The sequence below is a fragment of the Fulmarus glacialis genome, unplaced genomic scaffold (genome assembly GCF_000690835.1).
Source record: "Fulmarus glacialis isolate BGI_N327 unplaced genomic scaffold, ASM69083v1 scaffold23193, whole genome shotgun sequence".
Taxonomy (NCBI): Eukaryota; Metazoa; Chordata; class Aves; order Procellariiformes; family Procellariidae; genus Fulmarus; species Fulmarus glacialis.
This window is the reverse complement of record NW_009205171.1, coordinates 1-14113: the sequence shown is the minus strand read 5'-3', so window position 1 is coordinate 14113 and position 14113 is coordinate 1. Positions and strand designations below refer to the sequence as shown.

The window sequence follows — 14113 nt, the reverse complement described above, 5'->3', positions numbered from 1 at the left end:
TCCAACTGCTAAAAAGACGATTACTAGAGTGTCTGTCCACCCTTGTATTACAAGTATATGTATCAAAGAAAAGAGTAGCAAGGTTTTCTATTAAGTTCTTGTTACTTTCAGTCATCACTCAGCATTAGAAATAAAACCAGAAATCAATTTTTTAGGTAAGTCAATTTATTGATTCTCTGAAGACACAAAAGCTGTTATTTCAAGTGCAGGCAACTAACCGTGTTTTATTGCCCCAATAACAAGAGATTAAAACATCAGAGTCAATAGCTTTTATGTAGAAAGACTCAAACTCTTGTCTCAGTTATTTGTGTTGAAATTTTCTCAACACCAAGATCAACTGCATATGGATATGCGAAGAAATTTTACATGTAAGACATAGTACAGTAGAAAAAAATGTTGCTTATGAGCTTTCTGTAGAAACTTTTTTATGTGTTGAGAAGATGTACAGATTCAGGAGTTTAAAGAAGATCTAAGAGACTGTTAAAATCAGTACCGTTGCAAGTCCTGCACTCATAATATCAAAAGCTGATTTTCTGATACGATTAAGCCAATGCCAAAACATTCGTAAACAGGATTCAATCAATACAATTTTCTGCTGACATTAACTTGGTTTTAAAAATGAAACTGCTTTATACTAAGCAAAATACACTTCTAATAAACTGAAATATTAATTCTCAGTGGGAATACAGCAATTCTTCGAACATTTCTAAATGAATACAAAGGATCAAACTCTGCCCTCAGTTTCATTCCTGAATTCTCACTGAATTGTGCTGGTAGTAACAACAGAATTTGTCCAGTGTTGCCCACTCCTTCCCTGTTGGAGCACCATTTTTCTAGTAAAGGTGAAAAGTGAAATCGTGAAGAACTGGGAAATGCCCATTCTAGCCATTTGTAACCCTGCTTTTTTCAGACTTTGAGATATCCCTCATAAATGTTGCTGTGAACATGTTTGTAGCAACATCTCCAGAAGAACGCCCTCTGCTACCTACCGATGAGTTAGAGGAATACAGAGAATCCAGGAGCTTCATTTGCAGGAGGCTTTACGCACCACCTTTGACCACCCAATCTCCTGTATGTACAATACTGAATAGTGACCCTGATGGTGAATATTACATAGTAGATCTTTACCTACATAGTCTTCATATGGGTTCAACCTAGATGGTACTTGTGTTATGCTGTTTAGGAAGCATGATGAAATGGTAAAGTTTATACGATGAAGGACACGGGAAGATGATTTAGAAGTTTCTGTCTGCCAGTCATTCCTTGCTCAGATCATATGTGCGAGCTGATGTGTCTCCCCAGAAAGTAACAGAGCTAAACAGACTCCACTTAAGAGTCTCTAACTACACAGAGTCACAATAAACAAACACTTAGGTGACTTAACCTGGATTTTTCAGTAGTGGGGAGGACAAACGACACATGTGAGTTATCCACAAAGACTCTAATAGGTGAAATCATTAATATGCAGACTAAGATGTCAAAAATAAAAAACCAGGCAGAGCATCAAAACTAAAAATCCATCATCCTGGGAGGTAACAGTCAGAGCAGCAGAGGAAAGGCACTTCCCCCTCTGCAATACTAAAGCTGCTATACTAAATACAAAGCAACATGATACCAGCAGCACTCTACAGCTGGATGGGTGAAGTAACAGCAGCAGTGAAAGAAGAAAAGATCAATGGGCAACGGCAGGACATGGCAAAGACCGCGAATGCTGAAATGACAGCAAGGTATCTTTTCTTCATCACACACAGAAGCTAAGTATGCCCGATTGTATCCCCAGAATACTAATCAAATCTTGGATAACAAACTATGAACAAAAGAGGGAAGGAAAAATCTGGTATGTTAAAGGGGAACTTATTCTTTGGACGTTTGCACTTGAGGTGGGATATCTGAGGAAGATCACTACTAGCGATGCTGTAGGAGCAGGCATTTTACCTCCTGTTCATTTACTGTTGACCCACTGTTATTTTTGCTTTCCTGAACTACTGGTTCCTTTTTCTGCCTTTACTACATTTCCTTTGAAATTCATTTTAAATATTGAAACTGAGCCCATTTTTCTTCCAAGACCACATGGCAGAGAAGTGACACCATCACAAACGCTGAGGAATTTGTGGTCAAGAATCACGTATATCTCACATTTCCTTATTAAGGTTAGTATTTGCATACAGTATTTTTTCTGCTTTCAAAATCAGATTCAGTTTTACCACTCAGAATTTCAAGCTGAGAAACACAGATCTGGATCCAGAGGAAAAGCAGTAGACAGCAAAAACTAACTACACTTTGGGATGCAGGGATTTTCTCACTCAGGGTCAGCAGAGTGAGACTTGAGACTTCACTTGAACGAGGCTCTCACTATCCTGCCCTTCACAGGCTGAGGTGGGCGCCAGTTATCAACCAGTGGGGTCACAGGTTCGTTCTCGTCATTCTTGGAAAGGCTACGGAGCTTCGCCATCTGCAAGGAAGAAAAATTAAAGCGTCCATGTGAATTCACCTGGAAGCAGTGTGGACCTTGATGCCTAGAACAAACTCTGAGACAGAAAAGGAATTTTCTTATATAATGACAAGCATACTGGTAGAGATTATTGGTACAGATCACTGCAGCCCAACAGCTAGCACTGTTTCTGTGGATCTTTACACTCTTCATCCACAGAACAGCGCATCATTTGACCCTTGCCTGGGCTTCTTTTGGATTTTTCCCTGACCCACACTCACAATGTGGAAAAAGAGTGACCCTGTGACCCTGCTGGAGATGGACTGCAGTCAAATCACTTGTGAAAATATGGCTATAAGTGAAGGAGGATGCACATCTAAGTCTATGCAAGGTAGTCTGATGGAAAAAGCTGGTCTGCAGAAGTTCATATTTTGTTCTGTAAGGCAGAGAAATGTATGCCAACTGGATTATTAAGTTCAATCATGAATTCAGCACTTAGCTGTTGTTCTCCAAATTAATTTAAATTCAGTGTTGCTTTGTTAATTGTTACCCTTTCATCAGAATGCAAAATAAATCTGTTCTGAAAACAGCCAAATCAGTAAAAAGGCTATACCCTGACTTGTACTGCTGAAGCAGAAAACAGTGTAAATAACCAAAAGTTTTAACACAAGAACTAAAAACGTCACCTTATCCAGACTAGCTCTCTATTCTTTCTCCTGTGTAAATGCGCATTTGAGCTATATGAATACAATTAGTACATTAATTTGTATTAATATTCAGGTTTGCAGGTTCTAGCTAGTTTGATCCTTCTCACTGACAGCTTTTAGGAAGTTGAGATCTGGACCAGAAATTTCTTAAACTGAGAAACCAGCTAAATGTTAGTCTCACTTGCCACTTAATGCTGAAGCACAGAGAATGAATTGAGGCTGCTGTGATGGCTGAATTTTGTGGCTCGGGGGCACTTCTGCCTACTCAGGTTTTCCGGATCCCAAGAACGCTCCTGCTAAAGCTATTCCAGGAGGTGTCTAGGAAGAGAGCCTGATTCTCAAGTTTCTCAGTTTTACAGTCCATTTCAACAGTCTGTTCTGCAGGCAATTTCTCACAGTCCTCAACTAAAGCTTTCCTTATCAAAAAAAAGGCAAGGTAACATCGGGCTTGCAAATCGTCACACTGACATACTGAGACACTGTTGAGAACTGTTAAAGGAGTAGCAAACTAGCTGGAGTTTACCTGGTCTGAGCTGACTTCAATCGGCTCCCTCAAGAGAATCCAAGTGATGCACTCCTCACAGGGGGGTGTAGTGAACGAACCATGGTAGGTCCAGTAGTCCCGAGATTTGGGGAAAAGGATTGAAGGATCAAAGTGCTGAAAAGGAGCCTCTTTCCCCTTAGAGAAACAAAAAATAATTCTCTGCAGTAACTCTAGGGATATGCATCTTAAAACACATCAGTATATATGTTATTATAAAGGAAGTAATTGAAGATTCATGCACGAGATTAATCTCCTTTTCTTCCTGTCAAGCATTTGCCCTGCAATTAATAACTGACAATTTGATTCCATTAATAAATTAAAATAAATTACAAACTGAATTGTGCAGGACCAAAGCAAATTCATTGTTACATTTTTCTATTCTGGAATTACCAAAATTTTGTTTTATTTTGGGTCACTTGGGATAAAAGTTAAAGGCTGTGGCACTGCAGGTACTGGTACCCTTTTTATCCAATAGAACAGTGGCCAGGCATTTATCCCAGATTCATTACAGTCTTCTCCTCTATCTGAAGGAATTTACATCTGCCTGTCTCTCTCCTCACAAAATTGTGCTCTAATTACATTGTCATGGTGACACTCTCAATCTTTTTGTTGGCACTACTGCACTTAATGTAAAAAATTAAAATATTTCCTGGAAGAGTACTGGATCCTGAATGTCTTACAACTAAAACTGATTATAGAATCATAGAATCATTAAGGTTGGAAAAGACCTCTAAGATCATCGAGTCCAACTGTCAACTCAACACCACCATGCCCACTAAACCATGTCCCTAAGCACCACATCTACACGTCACACTTCCAGGGGTGGTGACTCAACTCCCTGGGCAGCCTGTTCCAATGTTTAACAACTCTCTCAGTGAAGAAATTTTTCCTAATGTCCAATCTAAACCTTCCTTGGTGCAACTTGAGGCCATTTCCTCTTGTCCAGACAAGCAGACACCACACAACATTTCCTGAAAAGTTTTTCTTTTCCACCGAATGGGATACTCAAGAGAATATCTCCACAGGAGTGTGATGAGATTTCCTCGTCCCCTCAGGGCGACAAGAACCAAACAAGAAAGTTCAGTTCTCTACTGGTATTTAGGATGCAGTTCTGGAAAGCAAAATCTATTATTCCTAATTCCTTCTCCTGTCATGGAAAATCTTCTCTAGATGGGAACAGAGTATTACCCTACAAAGTGCAATGGGAGGAGCTGAAATCTTTTCCACACATCCTTGCACAAAATATGGGTGAAAGAATAACATCAAGACTCCAAATATATCTTCCTGACAAAATTATTCGGTAAATTCAATATGAGTTTCCAAATAACTTCACAAACAAAATTGTGCTTTTTCAGTAAATACGGAAAAGGCCTTGACTCTGTGTAAGCACTGCTCAGCAATAACGAAAACATCCCTGTATTATCAACACTGTTTTCAGCACAAATCCAAAATATAGCCCTATACTAGTTACTATAAAGAAAATTAACTCTATCCCAGCCAAAACCAGCACAACAGTACAGTGTCCAAGAAACTTCTCTGCCTGTAATGTATCATAGCCATTGAAACTGTACATGTGATAAATACACCAGTGATACGATCCATTAATCTCTCCTGAAAAATAAGTAATCTTGGTAAAACATATGTGATGACAGGGGAAAAAAAAAGTATAAAAGATAAAATACAAGATGTGATTGTTTGCATATGCACCTATCTTTCTCTGCTTTTCTTCAACTATTGCTTTTTCCAGAACGACTACAGAGAATATCTGTATGTAGGAAATCAGACTTCTATTTTTTTGCTGTTACAAGTCATAAAATCTCCAGTTAGGCAGTCTCAGATAGAATGTAATGGAGTGGATATCACTGCCATCTTGTCATCATTATATGACAGAGTGTTTCATAGGGTGATCGATTAACTTTTTACTAAGTTTGGCAAAGCTCTTCTGCATGTAAATGGCCAAAAAATGATATAGGGATTATGAGAGAAAGCTGAATCTGTATCAAGACAGAGATCATTGACACAGCAGGGGGAGCAACGGGTAGGGCAAAAAAAAATGACCTTCAGTTCCCTTAGCAGAAAGAACTGAATTGTATCTGAAGACTAAGAAAAGGTTGAAAAAATAAAATTAATATGACTCTGGGTGAGAAGAGAACAGATTTCAGGCTCAGACCCACACATCAATGGCACTACGTACATACATAAATTAAATGCAAGAAATTCCGCTAAATTTGGAAGAAAGTGCTTACAAAATTTGTAAAATTCAGTCCTGGTGATCTGGTAGTATGTTCAATGTCAAATAAAAAAGGGACTTTTCTTTTAGCATCATTAGAATCATAAAGCTTATCATGAAGTAGAATTGCTAAAGTATACCTAGAGGTTAGGTTTATGTTAAATGATGTTAAATAACAATAGATGCAGTATCACAATTCTCTGCAAAGAACTCCCTTCTGCAGTTGTATCTGTGCAATAGGTATGGACTTTCGTCCTTAGGTCATTAATTAAACTGAAAAACAGTTTAGAAGAGGATTGCAATGCTATTTGTGCTAGTATCATAGGAAGACAGAACCTAGGACTGGTGCAGAAACTGTACCGTGTAATCCCTTTTATAAATGAATTCAGTTGCATCTTAAAACTAATAAAGTTTTTAATCTCTCTTATACTGACTGGGAGCTTGCTCCATCATTCCTACTAGTTTCTTCTCATTTCAGGCTAACTAAATTTCTGACTGAATTATATGCATTTGTTTTGGCCACTGCTGTCCTCAAATTCAAAAAGCTTTTCACTTCTTCTTGATATTTGCATACTAGCATATTTTTACAGAGCAGTATCAATAAGACTATCAATTGTGCATGCAAGGATTGACACAAAATCCTCTACAACACGAATACTTACAGAAGTGAGGCGTTACATGTTTACTTAAGTAAAAGAAAGTGTCCTGCTCCACAGTCCAATATAGCACCTCTGTTGCTATTGTTAGGTATCAGAATGATGCCAAAAAGAGTGAATCTGAACTTCTGATTTCTGCTTCTGTTGCTTTTCAACTACATTATGTCACAAAAATTGTTTTCATACCTTGGTCTTAATGTTATCAATTTCTTCAAGAATTCTCTTAATCTCTGGTTTGGGATTGTTTCCAATCTGTAAGGCAAAGCACAAGTACTGTATTTTTTCATCATGTTCCACAGTATTTGAAAGAAATTCAGTACATCCCATCTATCAAGTTAGGCAGCAGTACTCTCAGAGCATCCAGTACAGACTGACACAAAATTATGAGTGTTAAAAGAACATCCGGAATAGCAGACTCGAGTATTGGCTTTGGAATTAAAAAATGTGTTGAAAGACTCTACAAGGTATCTCCCACTGTCTGAGGAACAAACTGCTCACTCAGACAGTGTCATCTACTAGCCTAGCCCTCGGCTCCTGGTTTGAAAGCAACCCACAACCACTGTGAGACGTATGAGCACTCAGCAAAGTGTTGAGAGTCTGAACAGCTGGAGGTCCTGCAGACACTTCAAACATTCTGCAGCACATACACAGTCAGATCAGACTTGATGTAAGACATATGACAAGATTCATGTCATGACCTCCTCAAGCTATAGCGTCACTTTTTGCTTGTGTTCATGATGTTTAGCACCTCCAAAAGCTTTGACATAGCTCTGCATCCCAGAAGAGTAAAGACAGTATGCATAAAACATGCTGTTATTGCCATGTCTTGTTCCAAAATAGATTAAATTCAATTCTTCAGGAGATAATTCAATCTCCGTTTTGGCAATACCGAAAAACCCAGTCACGGAATGTGACAAAACCAGAGCAAAACAGCTCCTACACTGACGAGCAAGAAGGAAACAGGGAAAGAAGGCCAGAGAAGATATAGTGATACTACTTACTTTTCTAGACCTTTTAGTTGACCTTAGAATGGTTAATAGGAACATAATGTTATACTATATAGGTTGTGTTTCACAAGATAAAGCTTTAGCCTAAAATAGACCAAAAGAAATTACAAAGGAAGAATAGTTGAAGGACATAATCATAGGGGAGAATCTGGACAGGTGCTGACCTGTCACTTTCAGTTTAAACTAACCAGAAGAAAAAAGGTCAGGCTGGCTCACACTATAACAGAATTAAAGTGACATTGGATCTATTTATCACTATTAGATTTTTATTTATCACTATTAGATTGTCTGCCTGTTAGTGTTTCCCAGTGTCCTAGACCACATGCAGATTTCACAGTAGGATTGCTTTCTTTCTGTTAAGTTTATAAAAAAATCAATTGGAAAATATCAGTACAGTATTATTTTATTATGAAGCTGCCGTATTTCAACGTTAAAATGTTCAGTGAACTTCTTTTACCATCAATTCTTTCAAGTACTTGGTCTTTTTGGAGCAGGTTCGTTGATCTTTTAATTCCCAGCTCATGTGGGGATTAGCAAGAGACCAAGGATGGGAATAAGTCAACATAACATTGCTGACAGGCAGATACAATACCTGCTAGCAGACAAAGGGCAGGAGGAAACACTCCTCCTATGTCGACTGTCCTCCTCACTCAGTACACAGCACAGCACAGAGCTGGTCAGCTATCAGGGACAAAGTTAGCAAGTGTCCCAAGCTTGAAGTGTGTGTTTCTTGTTCAATACCACCCGTGATATGTGCCTCTGGTGTCACGAATGGTGTCAGAAGTCAGCTCTGAACGGGTTAGTGCATGGAATCTGGAGGGCCCAAGGACATATGTGACTTCAGTCTCTGCATTGCTTTGAATGTTTTCCTGTAAAATGATACAGTGCAGGGAAAAACGATGGGAAATTTTTCCCCTGGTGCTAGAGAAAGATGAAAAATACAGAAAATTATAAAGACTGAATATTTGCCACTTACTTTCAGAAAAATGCCCACAACAGCCACACCATCAGGTTGTTTCAAAGCTCCAGCAAAATTACCATGTTTTGGATTCCAGTGCACCATATGTAACTAAAAATCAATGAAACCTCAGTTACAAATGCAAGAAATTGCCAAGAGCGCAATCTTACAACCTTTTACATTAAATTAAGAAAAGTTTCCAGTACACAGCAAGCAGAGGAATGGACATGAAGAAAACTATACGTAAGTATTTTCTATTCCTGTTCCCATGCTTCCATGTGCTCACACTTTCTATAAGCATCACTTTGCATTTAATTAAGCATAAAAGAAGGAAAATGGAGTTTACCACACAATACCTTTAAAAATTAATCAGACAATTCAACTATAAATAGTTTAACCCAAACACGTGACATGCACACATGCAGTGCATAAAACACCTACTGACATGCACTTCATCTCAAGTAGAGTTTTAGATCTTCATGTTATGCAGATAACAGCTCAAGGATTTACACTGGGTTGTATGCAGTACATATGTTACGGTTTTGTATCTCTTACTACTCTCGGCACATTGTACTGGAAAGGAGTGGAGATAGTAACCTGACATTTCTTTCTCACTTCTACTTTCAACGATGCTGTATTTTCAGGATATATTTCAAGTTTTTACATCTCCTTCCAGAAAATCTCTGGCTCCTGCACATAGCTACAAATGCTGCAACCAGCAGTGTGGAATCTCAAAGTAAGTAGCGTCTGGAACATAGCGCCATACAAAAAAACCAGGAGCCTGGTGCATATTTTGAATGCTAATTTTTGACTTTTTTTTTGTAAACACAGTAACAATTATTTAAAATAACAACAAAATAATTTGCCCTGAATATAAATTAATGTATTGCTCTCTGTTTCTCTTCTCTTGCGGATAAGGATATCATTGCTGAGGATGAGCAAGGCGGAGCAGCCATGTATCTTTGGTTGCATTCTAGCAAAATTTCATACATTCCAGGCTTTCTTCTCCTGTCAATAAATATTTGAGTACTGCAAACAAATGCAAAGTAAAAAGTCTGTGCTTGAGCTAACCAAGAAATAGCTTGAGGAAGCAGAATTTTTCTGTTTAGTTGGCCACAGAAAGTAGAACACTAACACAGTTTGGCTGTGGCGAAGGAATGGGAGAAAAAACCCCAAACCATCACCCACAATCATCTCTGCAATATTTGTGCACACTGACCCTGCAAAATATCTGCCTGAATTTTCTCCTGTGATAGGTGGGCAAAGCTCCTGTAAGCTCTGCACCTTGAGGGTATAGGTGGAAGGCAGGAAAACACTACTGCAGACTGTGGGCAATTCACTAGCATAAACAGTGAATTCACTTGTATTTATTACTTGAAGAAGTCTTCAGGGCCTAAAGCAGCCATTAATTTTAGCAAATTTGGACAACAATAGTGCAGTAGGTTACATTAAAAAAAAAAAAAAACAAACATCTGTTTTCCACAGTTCCCAAAAATAAGTACAGATGTTCAGAAACTAGAAGATACTCTTTACCACTCTGAATCAGTTTTAAGGTGGATCTAAGTTTGAATGTCAGTTTATCAAATGTGCTTTTAGCAAGTTTTTCTATTAATTAGTAATGCTTTCTGAAACTAACTTGGTAATTCAAGCTATACCAGAAATGGCTAAAAGCCAAAAAACATCAGCAGAAAACAGATCTTCCTATTTGGAAATAACAGATCGCTTTGTCTCAAACATTTTTAAAACATTCTAAAATACCAGCAAAAACACCTTCTTGAAGAAGCAAATTCCATGTTAGTATATACTTGCAAAGATACATTTGTTGGCAGATGCAACTTATCCCACTGCACGCTGATGAATATTCACAAGTTTCATAGACAGACTTTAGAGAAAAATACATAGCTAAATATTTGCAAAAGGGAAAATGGTTAATCTGTTCAGATGCACAATCAGTCAAATTCCAGTTAGTACTGAATACTGCTATTAAAAATAAGTCCTACCTCTGCTGCATATTTCACCCCATCTATAACATGCTCAGAGCCATGGTCATCAGAGGAACCCCAATGCAAATGAAGCTGACGCAGCCTGTAGGCTCCTGTGAGCGGCCCACCTCTCAGCACTGCAATTGATAATCTACATCAACAGTAGCCTTCAAAACGCTGACATACACGTTCATGGAACGGGGAGCCATACTTTTAAAGTGTGGAGCACCTCTTGTAAATCCAGCTGATTGCTGTGGGGGTCAAAACACTCACCAGTTTACAAGCTTGGGGCTGAATTCTGTTATCACTCAGGAAGAGTCCTGTTTGATATGAAAACTGCGGAAGCTGCTGTGAGTCAAGCACAGAATCAAACCCAAGCCCAACAAGCCCCTTTTCCTTTGGCAAGTGGACACACTATAGTTCCTAATGTGGAGAAAGAAGGAAGGTATTCACAGCTGATTCTTGTGAAGAAATGGCCTGTTGTGAAACGGTTGGGGATAGGACTGTGAAATTAACCCAAAGGTGCTTTGAAGCGTACCTCTAGTCCATGACTGGCAAACCTTTTACAGTTCAGACAACTAAACAACGGTTACAGCATAGTTTGCTGCTTCCTTCTAAAAAAAAAAAAAAAGGATCTATTTCTTGAAAGTGAGGGAAGAGAAGAAAGTTTAGATCAAATGAGTTAGAAAAGTGTGCTTGAGCAAGCAAAAGCTATAGTCAACATTTAACATTCCCACCAATGAAACAAATTAAGAAGCTATTATTTCTGCTGTTCTTAGCCAAATAATGCTGACCACACATCAGTCTGACGCTTTACATCACCTCTGACTTTCGAGACATCACACCTGCTCTTTCAGTTTGGGGATTCTTTTCAGCAGGGACTGCTTAGAGGATAAGCTCTCAAATATTTTTTTCATTCATTACCTAAGGCAGGAATGAGACATGTTTCCTTACACAGAAAGCTGAAACGCAGTTCACAACTGCAGTGCCAGAAGACCTTGTTTAAATAGCATTCAAGTTTGAACTTCTACCAATAGCTTTGAAGTTCAAAGTTAACATTGAAATAATATTTAAACCCTCTTGTGCCCAATGGTCTCAAATTAATTCTTGATATCATATGTGTTGGAATACCTAACCAGAGCAAGAGGTTTAACTTTGCAGTTTCTCTTTTTAGTTGGTAGGTGTCACAGCCATTGGGGTGGCAGAAACAAAGCACTGTGTTGAGTTTTAGGCATGCAGTTCCTCTTATTTTTTGAGTTTGTTCATACATAAATAAATAATCATAACTAACTCACTACGGTATTGAGTAAGCCCTCTGTAGAGGCCTTTAATGGAAAATATGTTGCATAATAATAATAGTAGTAATAATAATTATTATTATTATCATTATTATTGTTTCACTTTTGAATGTAGGAAAAATAAGGCATAGACTTTAAGGCCCAAATCCTCACAAGTATTTGCTTGCCATTTCACACTGGAATCAATGGGAGGCAGGAACTTTCAGGAGTTGAGTTTATGTGATCTACCGACATTTACAAGCTAAATCTGTATCAGAGTTGGAAACTCATTTAGCAGTCGTTTTTTACAAATGGCCCTTTCCAGAGCTCAAATACTGTGAAGCACTTGGAAACAGCACTTCATAATGGTATGCAGATCTCTCTAGCATAAAAATAAACCTTTTTAACATTCTAAATTTTCCATGTGATTAGATCAGAAAAAGGCTATCTTCAAGCTAATTTCTTTTTCCAGTTAAAATCAGATCTGTGACTACTACTTATCCTCAGCAGCTGCCACCACAGGAGCCAACAAATGAAGGTAATGTTTATGAAATGTTTTCTCATGTGGTTTTTCAGAGCTGTCAAACATTGTATTTGATTCCAATCAGACACATCGCTATGAATGGCTTGAGCTCTAAACTACTGTCCAGCAGCCTGCAGAAAGTTTAGTAACAGGAGCAGGGAGTGAATGTACACCCTGGGTGTCCAGCGGAACAACAGAGATGACAGGGAGGGGAGAGGCGGGGACGGAATGGAGGGAAGATGATTCAGAGGAAGGGCTGCACCAAGGGCTGCACTCTGCTTGGCCAAATCACGGTCTTTCTCCAATACAGTTCCCTGGGCAGACATGTTCTTGAGCAGCCCCTGTCTAAACATTTCAGCCTTTAGGAAGCTGCAAAGACAGAGCAGAACCACCATGTGAAAAGGTTCATAATCAATTTACTTCCCATGCTTTGAGTCATGGCATTGATTTTATGCAGTGCTTGTGGAAGAGCATTCCATGTTATAAAAAACTTGCAATTTATGGTTTGTCTGAGGCCACTGTGTAGAAACTGCAGTAATAAATACTAAAGCACCATAAAAATCCATAATAAAGAGACGGTCCCTGTCCTAAACAGCTTAGAATCCATCTGCGAGATGTGGAACAGTAACAGGTAACTGTAATGGTAAATAAAGGAGTCCAAGGAAACAATGAGCTCATCAAGATAAACACGAGAGAATGATTTTTCAATGTACTCCAGATGATACATTTCATTAATTAAATAGCTTACTAAGAGCAAAATCCCAATACAAATGCCATCAAAGCAGATGCAGAAAAATACAATGGAAAGTAACTCTCTTTTCCATTAATTAGATTGCTTTCCTTCTTGATAAAGGACTGATCAATATTGCATGCTTTTGAGATGTCTTCGCATTATACGGTATTGTGAATTCATTATTCATTTTGACTGTTGTTGCCTGTCTGCATTCAGAGCTACGCACTGATACAGCTCTGGAACCAAGTCTTGAATTTAACTGGGAGATTAGAGACTGCTCTCTCTCAATTAAATAACAAAGGCATTTCATAGCTTTTCAGAAACTACAAAATGCTATTTTCAAAAATGCTATTTTCATAGCTTTTTTAGGCTGTGGAGGCTCTTAAGACTTCCCATACAAACAGAAGAAATCAAGATCACAGTCGGTGGAAACACACAAGTTTTGTGTTTGGGAAGTGCCTCAGAGCGTGCACTAAAACCTCCCAGGGACACCCTCTCTCCTTACACAAAACCTGAGGATGCAGTGTCCACGTTGAAGGAGGTGACTTGAGGAAGGGAAGTCCACCTTCCAGCTGAGTCTGTATTTCAGGGGTGCCCCTGCAGCTACAGCCTCCCTACCCCACCGATGGTGGACCTAAACATGGCTGGATCCACCAGAATAAACTCCGGGAGCACCTTTTTTACGTAAGCCAAATGACATTTCTCTGCCAACCTCCGTAGGCCGGGTACCACAGGATGATTCCCAGCGCTTTGCAAACCTCAGTGGCTAACAACCCCCAAAAGCCGAACCAAAAACTGACCTGATCGATCAAAACTGTCATCGAAGACGACGCGGCAGGTGCGCCCGTTGTTCAGGATGGTTTTCGCTGCCCCGGGATCGTAACTGGTGTGCCAAGGGAGGAGAGAAGTGTCGTGCTGCACGTCTTTGCTGTTGATCTCAATGGGTGACTGCTTGTCTCCCTTGGCCATGGGGTAGTTTTCATGCCAGCGCTCGGGTCCTGGGAGGAAAGGCAAGGACACGTCGCTCCGGCTCATCCCCGGCCGCCCCGGCGGCCCCGCGCCCCC

General features: G+C 39.2%; 1 protein-coding gene across 1 annotated transcript; it reads right to left on the bottom strand.

Annotated features, from left to right (window-relative positions):
• Nucleotides 1-2332: 2332 nt before the first annotated feature.
• Nucleotides 2333-14083, bottom strand: CA3 (carbonic anhydrase III, muscle specific). Its single transcript, XM_009575310.1, has 6 exons — nt 13849-14083; nt 10534-10652; nt 8552-8644; nt 6755-6820; nt 3662-3817; nt 2333-2452 (listed from the first exon to the last, which is right to left on the bottom strand). The coding sequence occupies exons 1-6, from the start codon at nt 14081-14083 to the stop codon at nt 2333-2335; spliced, it is 789 nt and encodes a 262-aa protein (XP_009573605.1).
• Between the last annotated feature and the right edge of the window lie 30 nt (nt 14084-14113).